This window comes from Thunnus thynnus, chromosome 9 (assembly GCF_963924715.1).
Source record: "Thunnus thynnus chromosome 9, fThuThy2.1, whole genome shotgun sequence".
Lineage (NCBI taxonomy): Eukaryota > Metazoa > Chordata > Actinopteri > Scombriformes > Scombridae > Thunnus > Thunnus thynnus.
This window is the reverse complement of record NC_089525.1, coordinates 29,027,741-29,050,354: the sequence shown is the minus strand read 5'-3', so window position 1 is coordinate 29,050,354 and position 22,614 is coordinate 29,027,741. Positions and strand designations below refer to the sequence as shown.

General features: G+C 40.5%; 1 protein-coding gene across 1 annotated transcript in view; it reads right to left on the bottom strand.

The window, feature by feature from the left end:
- The window catches only part of fat4 (FAT atypical cadherin 4), a 111,983-nt gene extending 104,820 nt beyond the window's left edge, over nucleotides 1-7,163 (bottom strand). Inside the window, exon 1 of the mRNA XM_067599980.1 lies at nucleotides 1,575-7,163. Within this exon, the coding sequence (XP_067456081.1) occupies nucleotides 1,575-6,677 (5,103 nt within the window). The 5' untranslated portion in view covers nucleotides 6,678-7,163. The remainder of the gene's footprint in view (nucleotides 1-1,574) is intronic.
- Between the last annotated feature and the right edge of the window lie 15,451 nt (nucleotides 7,164-22,614).

Here is a 22,614-nt window from a genome sequence, read left to right as displayed (position 1 = left end):
CAAAGAGGAGAGATTGACTACTCAGCCAGGTGGTATGGTAAAGTCATCTCTCCGTGGGGTGAGAAAGTTCAAGCTTAGCATGAAACCAATCTAGAGTTTAAGGTTTGGGAACGGAGCGCCGAAGCACTATATTCTCTCATTAGTCCGACAGTAGAGTCTGCAGGAAAGCTGATTGCCATCTTCGCTTCAGGCAAAGTGACAGAACATTTGATATTCCCATTTGGCCGCAGCAAACCTTTAAGTTAACTTAGCTAACACGATTTTGCCAAGTAATCCTTGATTTCAATAATATGTGAGTTTGTCTCCAAATAACTGATTGCTGTATTGGATTACACTTTCAATATCTGCAGTGGTTGAAAAGGCATCAATAACAACTGTCAAAGGCATCCTTCTAATCTTAAACTTAAATCATTTCACATGAGCTGTTTTTGAAACGCAGTAACACAAAACACATTTCTTTGAAGGAGAAGGCTAACACCTTTTTTTTGTTTTTGCTCTGAAAAGTCTAATTTTTATGCAGTATGTGTGTCATCAAGCCTGTAATAACATGGCATTTCAACTCCTGGTTCGAATTTTCAAAACATATATAGAATCACATTTGTTTTTCATTTGACTAGTGGCTAGGCCTTAGCTACCCAAAACTGGGTTTAGGGTTCCTGCATTACACTTCAGAGAATTTAACTCCCTGAAAAAGCCTGAAAAAGGTACATCACATATTGCAAACTCAATGGACAGCTTAAGTTTCACTCCCTCTGCCCTCAGCATCTTTTCACAAGAGTCTTAAGAGGTCACCCAATTTTAATGGTCACTTATTGCCTGTGGAGCAGTTGCTGGTGGTATAAAGGTACCCCAGGACCACCCCAGTGCCAAAATAGCCTCAGGCTCAAAGGCTCAAAGTAATACTGGCACTGATGACGCATACCTGCACTGGAAGACCTTATGAATTACTCTATTTTTCATTTCTACTTGAGACACTGAGGAAACCATTGTGGGCCTTGAACCTGAAACAGCAGCCTGGAATGATTTATGTCTACAGCGGGGAAATTAAAAGTGGCCCTTTTTTGATTTGTACAGCTCATATCCACTGATAAGAATATTTCAGTGCATCAGAAGAGGAGGAGAAGAGCTTGTGCAGAAGACCTGCAACACTTATTTCCCTTTCCCAGACTGCTCAAATATTAGAGAAGGAACATTCAAGATGAATTGTTCTGGTTAGTATGTTTTTGGAAACGAGAACAATAAAGTTATCATGCCAAAGAACAAGGCCTTCTTACTCATGTCCAAGAAAATTATGATTTAATATAGACCCATGCGTAAAAAAGGAATTTAATTAATGAGCAGACAAATGCAATAGGTGGCTCTGTTTTATGTGTGACTTGGACTGTCTCACTCCCCATTTTTTCCAGTTCAAACCTTGATCTCATTACACTTATTCCATCCAAATGTCTCTAACAAATGCCAGCGTGTGAGTTCATGCCCTCTGCCTGCCAAACAGATCAAATAGACCAATATAGCAAAATATAAGGTGGCTTTCCAGTACCTGTAGAGAATAGAAAAGTCAGCAGTGTACTAACCTCAGCATGCTGTGTTCTGGGCTGACTGGCGTCTGTCTCGATGGCGTACACATCCACCAGGTAGAGGTCGGAGCCTTTCTCTCTGTCCAACTCTGCAGCCGTCTGTATCACTCCAGTGTGCCGGCCGATGGTGAAAAGGCGTCCGACGGCTTTCCCACCGCTGCGCACCGCTACGATGAAATACTCCACTTTGGTCGCAGAGCCCCGCGGGCTCGAGGCATCCAGGGAGATGACGTTGGTGCCTGGCGGCTGGCCCTCTTTCAGGATGGTGATGTATTTGGGCTGGGTGAAAACAGGACCATCGAGTCCTTGGAGGATTATGGTCAGCTCAGTTCTGGAGGTCTTCCTGTTGCTGCCGTGGTCGGTGGCTGACACTGCAAGAGTGTACATAAGTCGAGCCGGTACCAGCTGGGAGGCCAGACGAATATCCCCGCTATACCTGTCCATGATGAAAGTGTCTGAGTCCCCTTCCACAAGCTCATACTCCACTTCCCCGTTTTCCCCCTCGTCAGGGTCAAAAGCCACCACTGTTGTCAGGATGGAGCCGATAACTATGTTTGGCTCAGCAACAAGGGCATTCTGGGATATAAAAGTAGGAACATTATCATTCAGATCTGTGACCCATATTGTGACATTTTTTAGAGCAAAACGGCGGAATTCAACTGGGACTGCCTGGTCGGTGGCTTTGATTGTCAGCTCAAACATGTTGGAAAACTCCCTGTCAATTTCCTTGTTGGTATATATGAGCCCAGTGCTTGGGTTAATGCTGAAGTGGCTTCCTCTGGGGATCTGCTGAACAATGGAGTACTCCAGCTGCCCATTTATGTCTGCGTCTGTGTCATGAGCTGTAATCACCATGACTGAGGCCGAGATGGGGAGATTTTCAGGGATGGATTTAAATATGTCACCAGGGGTAAATATCGGAGGGTTATCATTAAAATCTCTTACATGAATAACCACAGGAATGGATGAAGAGCGGGGTGGTCTGCCATTGTCTTTTGCAGTGATGTTGAGTTTGTAAAATGACTGAGTTTCAAAGTCCAACTTTTTAACCAAAAAGATGCTGCCAGTGTTGGGGCTAATGCTGAAAGTGCCGTGGTTGTTTGTGGCTGTTATGCTGTAAGTAATGTCTGCATTCTGACCCGAATCTGAATCAGTGGCGGTCACAGAGGCCACCAGCTCCCCAATCCTCATGTTCTCAAGGACGTCCACAGACAGTGAAGATTTAGGGAAGGAGGGGGAGTTGTCATTCTCATCCAGAACGCTAATGCTAAGCATACATGAGGAGGACGAGGAAACAGCTCCAGCATCAACAGCTATGATTTTGAGAGAGTAGGAGGATGTAGATTCATAGTCCAACTTTCCAAATAAAGTAACCTGTCCAGAGCTGCTATCAATTGTGAACTGTCTCTCCTCATTACCCTCAGCGATGTGATAATGAACTAGTCCATTTTTGTTCTCATCCACATCGGAGGCAGAGACCCGCAGCAGTTGTGTCATGTTTGGAGCTGACTCTGAGATAGAGGCCTGGTAAATGTCTTTGGTGAATTTAGGCGAGTTGTCGTTGATGTCTTGAATGTAAACTTGCACTTTGGCCTGGTCTCTGAGGGGCTTTGGGAGACCCTGGTCTGACGAGACAACCGTGAAGCTGAACACGGCGGCGCCTCTTTGTCTCATGAGTGACTCGCGGTCCAACTGCAGCGTGCTTGTCAACTCCCCTGTGATGGCGTTCAGCTCAAAGTTGGGCTGCGGTGTCTCAAATGTATATCTGACCTCACTGTTTGGGCCAAAGTCCTTATCCTCAGCAAAAACCCGCCCAACCAGCGACCCCCTCTTCTGCTCTTCCTCAAAACGAAACACATAATTGGTGCTGTTAAAGAGTGGACGGTTATCGTTTACGTCATCTAGAATCACACTGACATTGACAGTGGCACTTAGCGGTTCCACTGCCCTGTCTGTGGCTACAACCACTAAGTTATATCTGTCCTGGATCTCTCGGTCCAGCTCTGCTTTGATGTACAACTGCCCGTCTGGAAAAATGCCAAAAACATCACCTGTGTTGCCACCAGCAATGTCATACATAATCTCCCCATTGAGACCAGAGTCTTTGTCGGTGGCCTCCACTTTGAAAAATCGGCTGTTGACAGGCTCAGACTCTAAGATGATGACCTCGTATGAGAGCTGATCAAACACGGGTGAGTTGTCATTCACGTCATAAACGCTGACAATGAGGATGAGGCTGGAGGTGTGCTGGGGGACCCCCATGTCTGATGCTATGACCTCGACCTCGTAAGAACTGGTGGTGACCTCCAGGGGTCCGGTCAGCGTGATGAGGCCATGCTTCTCATGAATATGAAACAGACCTTTGGGGTTTTGTTTGAGGCTGTAGACCACTACGCCATTTGTCCCTTCATCAGGATCTGAAGCTCTGGCCTGGAATATGACATGACCTGTGCTCCAGTTTTCTACTGCGCTCACATGCTCCACAGTGTGAATAAAATGAGGAGCATTATCATTTAAGTCCTTCACTGTGATGTTAACAAAGGCCTCTCCTGTGATCTCGCCAGCTCTGGCTACAACTTTCAGCTGATAAAATCCCTGCTCCTCTCTGTCAATCTGGCTCGTTGCTGTGATCTGACCTGCGCTGTTTACAGCAAAAAGCCCCCTCTGGTCCCCCGAGGTGATTAGATATGAAATATTTGTGTTCAAATCTACGGTTGTGGCTGACACGGTCCCTATAACTGTCCCGATGCCCACATTTTCAAACATGACAAAGCTGTACACTTTCTGACTGAAGACTGGTGGGTTATCCTGTGTGTCTATGACAGTTACAGTCACAATAGCCTGGGTGTGTGAGCGCAGGCCGCTACCATCTGCTGCTGTCACCTGCAGCTGGTAAGCAGTCTTCTCCTCTCTATCCAGGGGCACAAGCGTGGTAATTTTTCCTGTGTTACTATTGATGCGGAATTTGGATGAGTCTCCAGCTGTAATCATATATTTGACTGTGCCATTTCTACCCAAATCGGGGTCTGTGGCTGAAACGGTGGTTACATAAGAGCCTGAGGGCTCATTCTCTTTCACATTGGCAAAATACTGCACAGGGTAGAAAACTGGCCTATTGTCATTGATATCCCTCAGAGTGATGTTGACTTTTCCAACGGAGTGCAAAGGGGGGCTGCCTGCGTCTGCTGCCTGGATGTGGAGTAAGTAGGAGGCCTGATCCTCCCTGTCTAGCTCCACGGCTGTGCTTAATCGCCCTGACACGGCATCCAGGCGAAACAGCTTCTGGACGCTGGCTGGAGTCTCTGCATCAAATGAGAACCGGATAGTTCCATTGGCCCCGAGGTCGTCATCTGAGGCAGACAGCACCACCAGCTCAGTGCCGGCAGGAGCGTGCTCCACCAGGGAAACATGATATGTGCTCTGTGTAAATGTGGGCACTTGGTCATTCACATCAGTGATGTTGACTATCAGTTTTGTGTAAGAAATCTTGGGCTGTAGCCCCTGGTCTTTGGCACTAATGTTGAGCACAATTTCAGATGCTATTTCCCTATCCAGCAAAGCGGCGCTGGTAACCAGACCACTGTTTTCACTGATGGAGAACCAGCCCAAAGCGTTTCCAGACACCAGAGAGTAGCGCAGGTTGGCATTCTGCCCAGAGTCACCATCTGTTGCAGAAACCCCTTTAATGTAGCTGCCTTTTGGTATGTCTTCACTGATATCTACTCTGTACAGTGTTTCCTGGAATATGGGTGGGTGATCATTGATATCATTCACAAAAATAACCAGACTGGCAAATGAAGATCGGGCCATAGGCTTGCCATTGTCTGACACAGACACAGTCAGGTTGTATGAGGAAATTCTCTCCCTGTCTAACACGCTGGCCACTTTGATCAGACTTAAATTGGGCACAGGAGATGTGTGCACTTCAAAGTGTCTCTGCTCGTTGCCTCCTAAGATTGAAACAGATATGTTACCATTAGCTGTAGGGGAGTCTGAATCTGAAACAGTGAGCAAAGCCACAACTGTGCCAATTTGTGCATTTTCATCCACAGAGGCAAATTTAGAGGTGGTTGGAAAATACCTAAACTTTACTACCGGATCATTATCATTCACATCTAAAAGTTTGATAGTGGCTTCTGTTCTGCCTGATAGTGAGGGCACCCCATTGTCCACAGCATGAATTGTCAGTGAGTACTCTTTCTTACTTTCATAATCCAAACCCTCTTTTATAATAATAGTACCTGCTTTCGGATCAATTTGAAAAGGTGTTCCTTCATCTAAATAGTACCTGATTTCAGCATTAGCTCCCTCATCCTGATCTGATGCTGTAATCTGCATAATACTAGAACCTACTGCTGCATCCTCAAAAACACTGGTTTGATATTGGTCTTGGTCAAAAATAGGGGGGTTGTCATTTATGTCTTGAATAGTGACGTTTACTTGCAGGTAGCCAAACTTTTTCGGGTCTCCTTTGTCCTCCACTTCTATCAGGAGCTGGTAGAAGGGAGTAACTTCCCTGTCCAAGCCTCCGGTTGAAACAAGGTGCAAGAATGCCCCCTCTCCACTAGGATTGACTGTAATATCCAAGCGGAATTTCCTCTGCTCGTTGCCTTTCACTATTCTGTACGTGGTGTGATCAACTCCGTTACTTCCTATGTCTGAATCTGTAGCAGTGTCCAGGATCACTTGCCTGCCACTGCTGGCGTCCTCCTTAAAAGACACGACAATTGACGCGTCTGGAAACACCGGGGAATTATCATTAATATCCAAAACTACTATCCTGACCTCAGTGGGGTAGGTGGGCTGGCTGGACAGCACCACGACGTTGATGACATCACTTTGCAAAACCTCTCTGTCAATCACCGATGAGGTGTAAATGACTCCCGTGGTGCCGTTAATTGCAAAAAGTTTGTGGTTCTCGCTGAAGCGGTACGTGAAGCTGGGCTTGGTCTCTATTGTGCCCACGTAGGTACCGATGGGCTGCTCCTCCAGGATCTGAAACTCTTGACGGACTTGGCTGGATGCTGAGTATTGCGACAGAGTCCATAACATCAGTAAAACCAAATGAAACCGGCCTAAGCCCCTACCTGTGAGCGCCATGGTCAGATAGCCAGTCCACCTTTCTCAGACAGAGTCCATGCCTATGATGCATCAACTTTACTGAAGTTGGACGTGTCACTAAAGCATTGTATTCCAGCAAAATGTGCAGAGAAAACTCAATGGGAAACCCAACAACGGCTCTCTCCACACTTGTTCGGTGTCCAAAAGTACTCCAGAAGTATTTTATCCTGCGCAGCGCTGCGTTTCAATGCAACGAAATCCTCTGAATGGAGAGAATGATTCCTGCAGATCAGGGAAGCTTCATTTCAACTCCTCAAAAAGCATTTTCAGGACGGATTCTCACAATCCCTTCAAAAACAGAAAACAAAAGAAAAGTTCCCGGCTCCTTGGAGATGCGTAAAAAGTTTATCCAAAGTTAGGGCGCAAGTGAACAGTGTAGTGTGTGTGCAGGCGGCAGAACATACGCACCGTCCCGTGGAATAACGGTGCAGGAGCTTCAGTCATATTGTGCTCAGGAGTCCCAGTAAGTTAGGACAAAGCTGGAGTTCGGCAAACTCCCTCCCATCACTAATCCCATTGGATAGCGGTGCTCCTGCCCGCCCTCCCATCGCCTCCCCCCCCTTCCATTGTGCAGCGCAGCCCGCAGTCTCCTTGTAGAGGAGGATGTCAATCAAATAAGACAGGTAATGATGCCCCGAGCGCTCCTAATTATTTCAATAACACATTAATGTGTGTTAAAACTGTCTTAATGAACTCAGGATCCGAAAATCACTCAGACACCCAAGACAAAAAGAAAAATACAGATCCTTTGATGGAAATACTTCAGAAAATAAGAGAACATGTTCACAAAAACGAAATATTACAGCAATATTTTACAAATAAGCTACTTGGGACAACAGGAGATAAAATTAAACACAAAATGTAAATAAGTCACTTTAAAATCACATTTGGGTACTACAAAGTCCTATTGGGAAGGTTTTACAGTATTATAGTGACACCATAAGATATTTAAAATATACTAAAAATATTGTCTTGATAAAGTCTAGATACTATTTTTATGGATATAACTTAGATATAACCTATTATCATATAGATATAACTTATAATTAATGCTACAAGTTGCTGTTGAAACAACCGTCTAATTAAATATAATGGTCATTTTTTTTGTTGGATAATTGAATGCACATGTACTGTAGTAGAAAAGAAAGAAAATATTCTACGAGAAATTAATCTTAACAATCAATTAGTTACTTCCCAAAGCAGATGAGTCAGTCATTTGCTTCCATTTCCTCCAAATTCAGGCCCATTTTCTTTTTTTTCTGTCATGTGTTCTATTCACTTTTATACCAAATGCTGTAAAATGAATGTTTCACAATTATAAGTTGTCTAATAAAGCTCCATGTTTGTATCATTTCCAAAATTCATTACAGTAAGTGACATGGATGAACATAATGGAGGTTGAGGAAGCTTCATATATGTGGGTAAGTAGCGCCATCTAGTGGCCGAATGGTGGTATCGTTCCACCAAAACACTTTTCACCAAAGTTTTCTGCAGAGTAGGAGGAAGACTTTTAAACATTTAACTTCACCAGAAAGCACTAAATTCACTAAAATATAATAGCTTTGTAAAATCTGACGTTTTTCTCATGTTTATATGTTTAACGTATGTATGACATGTAAACATGTAAAAGAATGAAAGCACACAATTATCAGAAAAGCATGCAATCCATGTACTGAATTGAGAGTATCTTTTTTTCTGGTATGTTTTTTTATTTTAAACTCTACTCATACAAAAAAGATCAATTCATCCATAATACAAATCTGTCTGAGTATAATTTTGTAAGAAAAGAAAAAAGCATCAACATACAAAAGATTCTGTTTGTACAGATGCTAAACTACAACTGCATCTGGTATGCACAACATAGCATTTAACTCTGCACAAACGATCTCCTCCTTTATGTTCAGGAGAATAATTGTTTTCTCTGCAGATACATCATATCCTAAACTTATTAAACTTTGCAGATTAACATTAAATGACAGCTGTTTTTAGTTTTAAGTAGTGAAATGTACTTTCTGTAAAGACCAGTGATTAAGTGTTCTAAAAACCCAAGAATATTAAAGCCAATTCTCCCAACTTCATTGGCACCAGGTTAAATTAAATTTAAATACACAACACAATTAGGCTTTACACAGAAAATACATTCAGTGCTGGGATGATATAAATACAAAATAATATAGTATTTAGATAAATGAAGGGTCATGAAAAAGTAAATTATACACAGTCCAGAGAACTGTGATTTTTATATTTATGAACTATAACTTTAAAACTAGTAATTACTAACAAAAGTATAACTAGAAACAGCTTGCTGCTGTTGGTGTAGAGACACATTTAGTTTTTGTTTTTTGGGGGGGGGTTTTTCGCCATTTTTGAGCTGACTAAATGGGCTTTTCTGCTTTCTGTTTTAATAGTCTGGTGCCTATAAGATGTTTTGCCCGCTCTAATCATTCCTCCTGTTCATACGGACCATTAAAAGATCCCTTCCTGTTGCATTTTAAATATATGTTCTGGGGAATAAAATCTATGGACCTCATTATGTGCAAAAATGTGTTCTAAAGTTTATCTGAGGCTAACATGAGGCTTCAGCCAACCAAATGAGTCAAATCAAGTCAATATATTTCAAAGTTAATGTGTTTTTAGTACAAATTTCTCTCTTTTTGTTCCTGTTCTTCCACTGCAGCTTAAGAGGGAAACTGTCTAGACCAACACAGAGAGGGAATTTTGAACTAAAAAGACTTAAACTTGGAAGATATCCACTTGATCTGACTAATTTTGGTGGCCAAACTGTCAGTTGACTGTGGATTTTGTCCCCCATCACTTACATTCAAAGCACATTAGGAAAGGCTTCTAATGGTCAGTATAAACAGGAGGAATGATTAAAGCAAGCAAAACCTCTTTCATTGTTTAAATGGGCACCTAACGATTGTTGATTAATGACAGACTTTGTGAACTTATCCTTTAATGTTAGTCAACTCACGTAGTATTTTATTATTATTATTATTTTATATTGTATTTAGTGAAGTAAGTAATAAAAAAAAATACATAATTTTTATTTCTGCTGGATGAACATAACATTTTTGGAGTGATGTATTCTTATTTTTATTGGCATAAAAAAGCCATAGCAAATAATGTGATTTTTTAAAATTCTTAGTCAGTCTTTGTCTTCTACTGCAGGATTGACATTGTAGTTTCACTTTTAATAAAGCAAATTATCACACTAGTTTCAAGAACATAGTTAATCCAACACGATCAGTGTAACAAGTAAAACAAATACTTTAATTACTTTCTCACAAACAACTCAAAACAAATTAAGTGCCTGTATGAATGAAGTAATAGGAGAAATAGTATTAACTTTATTGATTGCACTGTGGGAAAAGACATGTTAACAAAGAACAGAAGGGAAGGGATGGATAATTTCCAGAAGCACACTTATAAATGTCTATAGGCTCTGAGATGAGGTTGGGTCCAGGTCAAATGAGTTCATTAAAACTCTTAACTGCAGTAAGAAGGACTGTTTAAATTTCTGTGTAGATGATCAGGGAAGTGAAGCCTGTTACTGAACTCCTGCACTGCACCTCATCTGTCCTGTGAAATAACATTACGGAGGATAATTACAACCCTCCTGGTTTTGAAAGACATAAATGTTAATTCAGGTTTGGTATTTGACAATTTGTGGCTTCCGTAATCAGGCCATTGGCTGCCTGGATGTTAAGTAGGACATGAGTCAACTAATGTAATTTAATTACAAACTGGGCTGGACTAGTGGTAGCTGCTCAGCCTGCGTTGCCTGACACAGATACAATGTTTTGGTAGCAGACAGAGCATCAAAGTAGATTACTTCCCCACAGGAGACGTTTCGCTAACCTGATTACACCGGCTAAGCCAGGAGCTCTCAGGATGCTTTTGATATAAATATCAAGTTGTTGTTATGTTTGAGTTAATTCCCTTATGCTGACTGATGTTTCCTTGTGCTGTCACTGATCCTAGCATTAATTTTAACACAGAGGAGATGTTGATCCGACGGCCTCCTCCAACATTGGAAACACATGCAAATACAGTAGCAAAATGAAAGTTGAGACGACATCTGTAGGATCCAGTTCTACCGTTCACAAAGCTGTCTGTACATGAGTTTGTAACTTGCCATCATATCATATTATGGAGATGTTGTGATTTTGTGAGTTGGCATTGAACTCAGTCTGTTTTGCTTTGCATCAAATCCCCAGGATGGATTCTCGTCCCTCCTGATTTCTCTGGTTTTGCTTTTTGTCACTGTTCTTATAATTGGCTCTTTGTGAGAAAAATGTTGCATCCTTCCTCATAAATAAAGATTTTTGGCCTGCTAGTGCCTGACAGTTGGTTAGTGAGTCCTGACCATCTGTCCAAAACTTTGGTCAAGAGCAGGATATCTTAAAAACCATAATGACCAAAATGCTATCATATCTGTTATAGATATTCATTGTCCCTAGAGGAGGGTTCTTAATCATTTTGGTGAACCCCGTGACCTTTGGCCACCGTCACCTCAAAGGTGCTCTGGAGTATTTTTCTGATAGCAATATATATCTCAATATGGTAAATGTATGCAAAGTGTTGATTCCACTGACAGTCAATAAACAATAATATTGAATAACTGTCCAATCCTATATTTAACCAACACTTTCTTCCATAAAAAAATGAGATACTCATTATATTTGCAGTGATTTAGGCAAAGGTTCCCAAAAGATAAACCTGAATGTTTTTTTTGATACCCCAGACACTTTTTCTTTTGCACCACGATAAGGTAAATTTCTTCACTCCAGCACGAAAAATATCAAAATCTAATGAGTAGATTGACGTTACCCTAAGGCCAGAATATTAATTTTGCACACAAGATATTTCACAGATTGACATTAAATATTCCAACTACTTATGTGCTCCCAACGGGATAACCTCTATTTTATTTGTATGACCCCATGGCCTTTCATCTGTGAAACCAATGAATTTTAATTGTAACTTTTAGCCTCAATAAATCTCAGAATAACAGAAATATCAGGATGTTGTGTATTCTGACACTTCTGTATTGTGATGGTGCCTTAATAGGGGCCATTAGTTAGTCTTGCTCTTTCAGTCTGGGAGCCAAAAATGATTTGAGAATGGTTGAAATATAAGAAGCTAACACAAAAGCGGATTCATATGAATAGCCGGTCCCTATTCCAGGATTTTGCTCTACTACCAATATGTTTAATGGTTCAGAGGAGCAGGATGGAAAGAGAGACCAAACAGATGACCCAGATTTAAACCCATGTCAGCAGACAACTGACCAACTGAAGTCCCTTTCAACAAGAATTTTTGAGCATCCCTGTCAGCTTTCAGATCTCTGAGAACTAATAAAGTATTTCATTATCACAACTGCATTTAAAACTGCAACAGAGAACCCAGTCAGTCAGTGAACCGCAAAGAGCACACTCGTGTTTCTCATGAGCTAATATGGTGAAATTAAAGGAAACTAAAGGGACAAGAGAGAAAACAGATCCAAGACTTGAGAGTCAAGTCAGCTTCCTGCTGTTTAGGAGACAGTTTGCATTTTATATTACTTATATTTGGCAGATGCCTTTGTCCAAAGGAAAACTTACATTTTATTACTACACACATAAAAGCAGTCATTTGGGGTTCAGTGTGCTGCTCAAGGACATTTCAAAATGTACACAGGACAAACCAAAGATCAAATTCTACGATATTCTACAAAATTTTATCAATTCTACAATAAATGGTCAAGTTACAGTCAACCACTCATGAATTTTTTTGATGTAACTTCTATAAGGATTCGATTGATAACTTTCAGGAAAAGAAGAGTCTACCTCTGCCGTATCCCACCTTGTCATTCAGGCTGATCAAATGATTGGATTTTAGATAAAAATACTGGTACTTTCAGTTTAATGTTAGAAATTAAACAAACACCAGGAAGCTGTCTTGTCAATCTGTTTATGGCGCCTTGTACGAACCTGCATGCAATACAAGTTTATAAAGATGTTAAAATGAAAGTGAAATGAGTGAAATTATCTTTAGCTTGGTTGATAACACGTGGACCGGGTGGACGGGATGTCATATAGAAGAGTGAAATCCCCTCAATAAGATTACTTCAGACCATCAAAGGCTGTTTCCTCGACTCTAAAAATGCATAGTACGAGTACAGTGCCTACTCTCATAAAATCTATCAACATATTGTAAAGTCAAAGCTCGGTCATAAAGATCAAATGCAGGAGTGAATGAGAAGATGAAGGGCTGCAGTAATCTAAAGCAGCCATTCATGCCCCATGTTCTGTCTTCTGTGAAGTGTTCGGATATGGGATCCGACCTGAATTAACTGACGAGTGACGCAAAAGGGACAATCAAGTTTGAACTTGAGTTAAATTAAATATGAGGACAGATAATGAGATGCTTATCATCGTCTTTTCATTCAGTGGAACTTATTTCAGGTTCAATCCTGCCCCATCCTTCAAGGGTCGTAGAGAAACAATGTTGAAGAGGAGAGTAAATTGGTACTATTTTACGAGCGAATCATTGGTTTCACTCTCAGGCAACTGTAGGGTAGTTGAATAGGCTTTTAAAAAGTGAGCTACAAAAAGGTTATTGTATGCCTCGGGGAAGTGAGAGCCAGCAAAACAACACTACCCTCTTTTCTAATAACGAGTGTGTGAATGGCCAAGAATTAATGCTGACAGTGGATCTATTGCATGTCTGTATTTGTTTAATATGCTTCGGGGTTTTAAATCGTCGTCCTTGTTTTTTCTGCAGCAGTTTTCCCAGCGACCCCTTGTTGCTGGAGTCTAATGTGAGGGCCTGCTGTTTCCTAGCGTGCTCAAGCTTCTCCCAGTTTCCATCTCCCTTGTCTGCTCATGCTGAGGAAATCTCAGCACAAGGAAATAAATATCAATCAGTAAACTCCACTGTTGAGTACATTACATGTGCAATGTATGAGATATCGTTTGCACCAGCATTTGCCAAACAAACCAAACAGTCATTCATTTCTGGGTGGAGGGACGACATTTTCAGCCATGTTGAAATGTAGAATTACAGCATACAGATCTTTTGATGAAATATACGGGATGTATTACAGTATTTTCTCACTGAGTGAGTCAGAAGGGAAAAGGGTGGTGTAATGTAATGTTATGAAGTGGTTTACCCATCCTGGCATTTAAAGGGGACATATAATACTTTTTGTGATTTTCAGTCATTTATATACTGTTATAATGTCAGATGTCTATTTAAAACATGGTCAAAGTTCTGAGACATGAGGTAAACGTATGTAAAAATACTCCCTGAAAGTCAAAAGCCAGGACTACAGCCTGCTCTGAATGCTTTGTTTGCCTCTGTTGCTAAGGTTGCTGCTAAGGTTGTTCCACAAGTTGTTCATGTTGTCTGCATTTTTTGGATTGGATTTTGGCTTGAACATGTACAGATGTATTTGAGAAGTTTCCATTTTAAGTAAAGAACAAGAAAATGAAGTGAAATCCAACTTCTATTGTTCGTTTACATAACCCCCGGAGCCGGTTAGCTTCCAGAAGCTGGCCAATCAGAAGAATGGGCTCATTGGTAGGTGAAACTGTCTGTTTCACACAAAGGCTGAACTGAGGAGCTGCATAAAGAGGCAGCATAAGATAAATACGGGGTTTTTTGAACTATAAATGATGTAAAGATATTCCAGTAGAGCTCCAGAATAGTAAATAGTAAATATAGACCTGGAAATGTGCATATGTCCTCTTTAAAAGCCACATCTAACTCCCTGATAATGCTGCCAGTACAATATGACTTAACATATGGTTCATCACTTCATTTCACATTTTGTTGCAGTTGAGACAGATAAATACACTATATGTACTATATGGCCAAAGGTATGTGGACACCCTGTGTATTGCATGTCTGCTTTTCTGAATTTGGTATGAAAGACCTCAACCCCATCCAACACCTTTGAGATGAACTAGAGCACCAGCTGTGAGCCAGACCTTATCACCCATCATCAGTGTGGCACCTCACCAATGCTCTTGTGGCTGAATGGGACCAAATCCCAGCAGCCAGCTTCCAAAATCTAGTGGAAAGCCTGAAATCAGAAGAGTGGAGGCTGTTATAGCAGCAGAATAATGCTCATGGTTTTGGAACGAGAGGTTCAACAATTATATATTGGAGGGATGTGTCTACATACTTTTGACCATGTGCTGAATGTGAGTAGTGACAAGAATGGCAGCTCAACAGGCCAATAAAAGTCATAAAATAAATCACTTGCTTGCCTATGATTTTTATATGATTTTTAGTGCTTTTGTTGACTTATTTTATTGCTTTTCATATGTATTGACAGGAAATAGGGAAATACTTAAAGTTGGAGTTTAATAAAGCCCCTAAAAGATAATGACTTGCTCTACATCAAACACTTCATTCCTTTGATTACAAAGCCAGACTGTCCTCATTTTTTTCTTTTAAATTAAATTTTTGGTTGTATGCACCTTTATTTTTGAAATTATTAATTGACCGTTGGGGATTTGAGTGAGAAAAAGAGGCAAATAATGATACATGCAGTATATCACTGTGAAAAGCATTGGAGTGTATGTGTGCCACTTAACATGCTATACCATAGCTGACCTACAGATGTCACTGTTGTATCATTAAAATCTCATTTTTGAACAGCACTCCACAAAGAAGATGTTGAGATTATTTTTTCAAATGCGTTGTTTTAGAGCTGTTTAATCCTCAAGACATAGGACTGTTTATAGCAGAGTCATGCTGATGGAAATCAGAAATCTGAGAGTTCAGAGGGGAATGGCAACTTCTTATCTCACACACCCCTTCAAATAGTGATGCCAATATGTTACACTACAGGCATAGAGACTACAAATATTATTGATTAATTAATATGATTAGTGGGTCAACCGTAAAACTCTGTATGTCAAAAAAATACTTAGCTTAGTTAATTGCTTTTATTTATTTTCACAAAATCATTGACGCTAAATAGTCACTGCTGTGGCTTTGACTACCTGGTTATAATTGTTATAATTGGGAAGTAGCATATGGCCGTATGAAAAATGTTGCAGAATGATACATAATTAAAAATGAAGATGATAAACACTATGAAACATAGTTAAGAAGATGTTTTAAGCTTCGGTTTAAGATTTGGTCATACAAAAAATACTGTAAATTTAGCACCTAAATTAAGTTTCAGGTGACTTCTGTAGTCAACAATTGTCAATATCTGCATTATTCCATGAAAAGGGTAATGATATATCATTCTAATGTTCATTGAAAGCAGTTGCCTAAGCTGTTTTCATATCATTTTCACCGTGTCATTGTTGTGAAATGCTTCCTGCAGATTCACATCCTCTGTTGAAGGTTACACAAAGCAAACATTCTGAAGAAATTGAAGTAATTTCAATAATAATTTGACCTTTCATAGATACAGATGTGGGACAGCCACCGTATAAACACACTGCAAATTACTCTGCTCATGTTGAGTTGATCCAATTTCAAGATAATAAAATGAAGAAGACGGTGCTCTTTGATTCCTTTGAAACTAATATGAAAGTCTACACTGAGGCTGCAGAGGAGTGAGGGGGACAGTGACAAATTGCAGTGAGTGGAGTGTGGTGCTGTTCATTAGACCCCTTATCCCATTTCACACTTGCACTGGACCCCGTTTTTTGGATGCCCTCTCAAAGCACAGTCCTGAGGTGGGAGAGTTTGTCAGAGTTTCTTCAAACACCCTGGGGTAGAAAAGATAAATTTCAATTGTGACATCTGTTGCCCAGTTTCCTAGTTGCACAACATTAGTGTTTGGATTTAGAATGAAATCTGTGTGTGTCAACAGAGTGAAGCTTTATAGCATCTTTGTTTCTGGAATAGACATCATCATCAGTCATCTCTGACACGGAATGAAATTGTCTTTGTTCATGAAATTTTTGCTACCCACTGTTTCTTCTCGTTTTAAGACAAAATAAGTCTCATTTTGCCATCTGCTACAATTTCAGCTACTTGGTTCGTGCATAGTCATATTCCCTGTCAACACTTTAACCAACACTCAGTAGCTAGCTGGAAAGCCACTGAATGCTAACTGGGTTTGTGGCATACAACTGATATTGCAGTCATATAGTGGGTAAATGTTTTCAAAACTTACCTGGAACTCAATATTATGCAATATTTTTGCAATTTTTTCTCCTGTCACTATTTTAGCTTTTTAACTCTGTCTCTAAAGAGGTAGTCTTATATCTCAGCGCTGTAAACAGCTACTTGTCCTCCATCCTGAATCTCAGTTGACATTCTATCAAGTTTATTTGTCACATGTAATTATATAAGGTATAAACACAGTGAAATGTAATCCCACCAGTTCCTTCAAACGGTGGATTAAAAAGAGTTTAAATAGGATAGGAATAGTAATAAATATGTGTGTATGAGGGGGTGGGGGGAGGGGTCATAGCATCCTAGTGGCTTGAGGATAGAAGCTCTTCCTGAAGGTATCCGGTACCTTCTTCCTGACTACAGCGGAGAGAAAAGGCTGTTATCATGGTGGATGAGATCCTTAATGATTCTCCTAGCCTGATTCTTGCAGCACCTGGTGTGAATATTCTTTAGGCAGGGTAGAGCACTGCCTATTGAATGTTCAGCAAAACAAACCACACTTTGTAGGGCCTTGCAGTCTGGGTCGGTGCTGTTTCTGTACCAGGCAGTGATGTTCCCCGTCAGGATGCTCTTGATGGTGCAGGAGTAGAAATTCCTCAGTATTTGAGGGGATACCCGGAATTTCCTTAAGCGTCTGAAGTGAACAGGCTCTGCCTTGCCTTTCTCACCACTGTGTCAGTATGCAGCACCCAGGTCAGGCCCTCGGTGAGGTAGACACTAAGGTACTTGAAGCTGTCCACCCTTTCCATCCTCTACACCGAGGACCCATTGATATTAAGGGGGGCATAATTCCTTCCCTGCTTCTTCCCAACGTCCACTATCAGCTCCTTAGTCTTGCTGATGTTCAGGAGTAGGTTGTTGTCCTGACACCAGCGGGTTAGGTCCTCTTCCTTCAGGTAGGCCTTTTCATTGTTATCTGTCATCAGGGCCACTACAGCTGTGTCATCAACAAACTTGATGATGGTGTTGAAGTCGAAAGTGGCTACACAGTCGTATGTGTACAGGGATTACAGCAGGGGACTCAAAACGCAGCCCTGGGGTGCTCCGGTGTTAAGGATGAGGACAGAGGAGGTGTGTCCACCTACCCTCACCACCTGGGGTCTACCCATCAGGAGGTCTTGTAATCTTGTAATCTTATAAGGCTTGTAATCTGTCATAGTTCTTAGACCACATGCTTCTGGGATTGCCCTCCTGGAATTGTAGTTCCACTTTCCTCCTATGACTTTCATGTCACAGCTTCACATTTCTTTCAAGTTAAAATGGGTGTGAGCACTGCTTTGCTTCAGTGTACACCTCCCAGGGTTAAGATTGCATCTCCTCTTTTTTTTTTTTTTTTTTTACTTCATTTGCACTTGTGTTGCCTCATTCACCTTGAATTCAGTGTGAACACACACACACACACACACAAATACACACACTCGCTACAGTTGCTACCTGTATTTGCCAACACTTAGCTCACTTGTGAAAGGGAGCTAACCATTAATTAACTTGACTTCAAATAATGACTACAGCTCCTTTTTTCTGTGGTGAGCAGTCATGGTTTACAGTAAGTGTGACAGTACATTCTGAATTAAGAAATGGAGATATGAATGTATCACATAATAAAACATTTTTACAGTTTTTCCTTTTATGGCTGTGAGACTTTTCCCAAACTTTTCCAAGCCTTTAAAGATGTACCTCATATCATAAACTAGCTGCCTCATCATAAATAAAGGTAATGACTTGGTAAAAAACTGAAATGAATGTATTATGTACCACATCAGCAGGGGCACCATTTTATAAAGCCAAAATATTCCAGTTACGGGAAACTATACTTAGGAGGGTTTATGATGTTGGTTTAATGACACAGGCTAATAGGAGATCTGAACGGCAGACTGGGTTTGTTGTCAGACTGATGACATCTTTAAGTTAAGTACTAGTTGGAATCCTTTCAAATTCTCAGGTAATTCACTTCTGTCTGGCCTGGTTGTCCTCTCAGATGAGTTCACACCGGAATTATCCTCAGGACTAGCTTTGTGCGGAGCAGGGGCGTTGGATTCATTTCAGAAGTGCGGGGGCCAAAAAGTTAGTGTGTGTTAGTGTGTGTGTGTGTGTGTAGCGGTAGATAGACAAGAGAACTTTTGCAGAGTAACTATAGCTTGCATGCACCACAGGGTGGCAGTATAATTCCAAACACAAAGCAGCTAACTAGTGCTTGTGGGATTAGATATAAGCTTTTTTGTTCAATTACCCAATGCGAGTTTACAGGACAGTAACACTTCTGCTGCTGAGTAACAGCAAGCAGGCAATAGGAACGTTAACATTGTCCTTTTGTTGTAAACGAACAATATCCCAAATCCATATTTTTCCTTTGCAAATTTTCAACATGTCATGCTGATGTGAAAATGTCATTCATAGCCTACAATAGCCTAAATAAACTTTGGGAGCACCTCGATTGCCTTTACTCAGAATGGAAATGCTTTGGACCAGTCATTTCAATGCGATGTCAGACTTAAAGAACGTGACACACAGCACTGAAACAATCTTATTGGTTGCAATGTACAGTGTATGCATTTGATTTGTGTGACAATGTCCTCTTTGATTAAATTGAACCACTAGATGCCACTAAATCCTACACACTGCACCTTTAAAGGCACAAAATTAAAACAATTTCTGCAATTACATTTTAACACCAGACTTCATGACTATGGCATCATTGTAGAGGCTTATGGGGAGGCTTATGGTTGTGGCTGAGTAACCTTTTTCCTACTGTTACATCAACAAACACTGCTTAATTGGGAAGACTATAGCTATATGTTGTCAGTGGTGAAAAGTTACAAATTACATTTACTAAAGTATTGTGCTTTAGTACAATTCTTAGGTACTTGGATATTACTTAAAGTATTCTCCACTACATTTCAAAATTAAAATTGTACTCTTTATCCCACTACATTTATCTGACAGCTACAGTCACTTTGCAGAATTTAAAAACCTATAATGATCATTAATGACCAGTTAGAACATTAAAATGCTGTTTATACATACAGTACATGCATCACAAATAATAACTATTACAATACTATAACATTGACAACATGCATTCAACTGCATTATGTTTTATTTTAGATAGTTTGTGCTGGTTTGACCAAAAGCAGCGTTAAGTGATATTTTTTGGAGACTTGGGGGAAGCAAAACAAGCTAAAAGCATAACATGACATCATATTACCTTACATAGTTTTTTAGCTGATAACAGCTGCCTGCTGTGGCTGGAAACAGAGCAGATTAGAATTTAATTGGGGGAAAATTCTCTGTGGGTTCAGACAAGCAAGTGATAGTCATTTTGACATTAAAATCATTGGTTAGTGGTGCTTTAAATAAAAATCTGAGTGCAGGACTTTTACTTGTAAAAATAATTTCTACATTGGGGTACTGTAACTCTTAATTAAAGCAGCATTAATTGATTTTTTTCTCACTTGGTGGCAACAGACACTAGCGGTAAACACAATATTGGCACATTATCACCTCATAAAATTGATAGAGTGAACATCTTAGCTCGCATTTTCCCATTTGGTCTGAGTTCAACCTACTCCTGAGAAAAATATCTGGTTTTTTTAGCTGCTCAATGTTCATATATGTTCACCAGCTAGTTGCTATTTTACAGTCTGATGTTTGGTGTTGGGTAGATAGCATACAGAGGGTTTATCAGAGATTGTTTTGCTAGAAACAGCTGCCTTCTGCAGGGGTCGATGAGAGCAATGAGAGTGAATCAAAACAGTACAGATGTAAAACCAAAGTAGTGAGCTGAAAGATACCATAAGACTTTGTAGAGCTGGGGGAAAATGAAGAGTATAATTCTCTGTGGGTTTGTCCATGCGAGTGACCCCTTTCATATTACACATACAGTAGTCATTTGATCCATTGTTATGTATGTGAAATCCATTTAAGAATATTGATTAATGCAGCTTTAAGCACAGGATCTTCATCACTGCATGCTGTACATTGTGAGACGGACACATCACACAGAAAAGATTACGCAGCGCTTATCTATTTTCTCAGATGTGAAGCATATAGCTCTGTACAGTCAAGTATGTTATCCTCTGTGACCATGTGAGAGCTGTGTATCACACACAGATAAAAGCCTGAAGCTGTCTGAGAAGTGTGTAAATCTTTTACTGCACATTGAGCCACCTCTTTAAAATGCCTCCCGCAGTTCTATTATTACCGGGGGATAGATTTCATGTTTGTCAAGGCAGAAAATAATAGCTTTGAAAGTATTACGTTCATCCATGAAAAATGTGAAAAAGAAAAGCTCTGTTAAAATGTGCTGACTGCGGGCGAGCGCCTACCTCCCACAAGGGAGAGGGGATCCCTTGATTTGTGTCCCTCGATTCAGCGATCACATATCATAAATGGTGTCGCGGTGGGGAAAAAGAGAGCAGAGGTGCAGATGGATCCCTGAGGCACCCCATTAAGCAAAGTTTAACATCGTAAGCATTTCTTGAGTTACACCAGTATCAAATGCACTGCTGCCTATGAAGTGCTTAGGGATACACTTTTCAAGTATGAATAAAAACGTACATTCAGACTCAGGCCTTGAGCTATTGCTAGAAAAATAGTTGAATCACGATAAAATCTATTTATAACATCACATTTACCATGCTCGGTATGGAACAAAATAAACGTCTATCTCCTGTATGATAAGGCAGGACCGACCTTCGGACAGAAAGATCTATTTAGCCAGCTTGAAAGGGAAATGGGAGATTCATTAGACTGCAGGAAGCTGGTCCTGAAAGTTGGCAAGCTCCTGCAGAGAGTTCCACTGAGGTTGGGAGATGTTCTGTAATTTCCGACCCCGAGCTAATCTGTACAGCATGCTGTGTGGTGAGAGTGCGATTTCCACTCGGGGCGGGAGGATGACGGATTCGTTGCATTTGAACTCCCTCATGTCTTCCTTGTCATGTCTGTAATTAAATATGTGCTCCCTGGGAGACAGTGGGGTTCTGGGTAATAAAAAGCCTGCTTTGTGAGCTTTGCCCTCTCTCTCTCTCTCTCTCTCTTCTGCTGTTTTAGTTTGTGTTTGTCGGCATAGGGACAAACCCCCAGACATGCTGTACATGGAATTTTAATTCTCGCAAAGTTAATCTCTATATCTGCCAAGAACTATATCTGCTTAAACCAGGCCTCATGAGTTTTTATGCAGCTCTCTTAACTAAATGACTTTAACAGGCATCTACTTTCACACAAATCACAAGGGTTGCACCAACCTCAAAAGGAATATGCTGTTTTTGCTTCATTAACATAACAACAGCTATTGTGATTGGCTGATAATAATGCTTCATTGACACGCCATATCTAAAAAATACACAGTAAATGATTCACCTCAAAACTTGTTGCCAGTCAGCTGTATCTCCCTGTAGGGTTGATCTGTTATGTTACAAGCTCCATTAAAATACTGCAATAAGTTTATTGTATTGGTAATCTTCTATTTTTTTAAAATTAAAAGTGCTTTTGATTACTGTTAATAATTCCATTACCATACCAGTAATTTGTAACTTGTTGTAGGACAATTAGTTGGGGTACCTTAATAATTTCATGACACATGTAGCTTTATATAGTGTAACATGTGAACCAATAATTTCGTAGTAGTATTTCACGGAGCTTGGTGCCAAAAAAAGCAGGCAGTGAAAGACCTAAAATCATTCTGGTGTTTCCAGACCCAGGTTTGTTTAACTGGGAGAGAAAGCGATGGCTAGATGGAGCCAAGTAAACCAATTTCTGCTTCGTTTAAGAATAGTACACAACT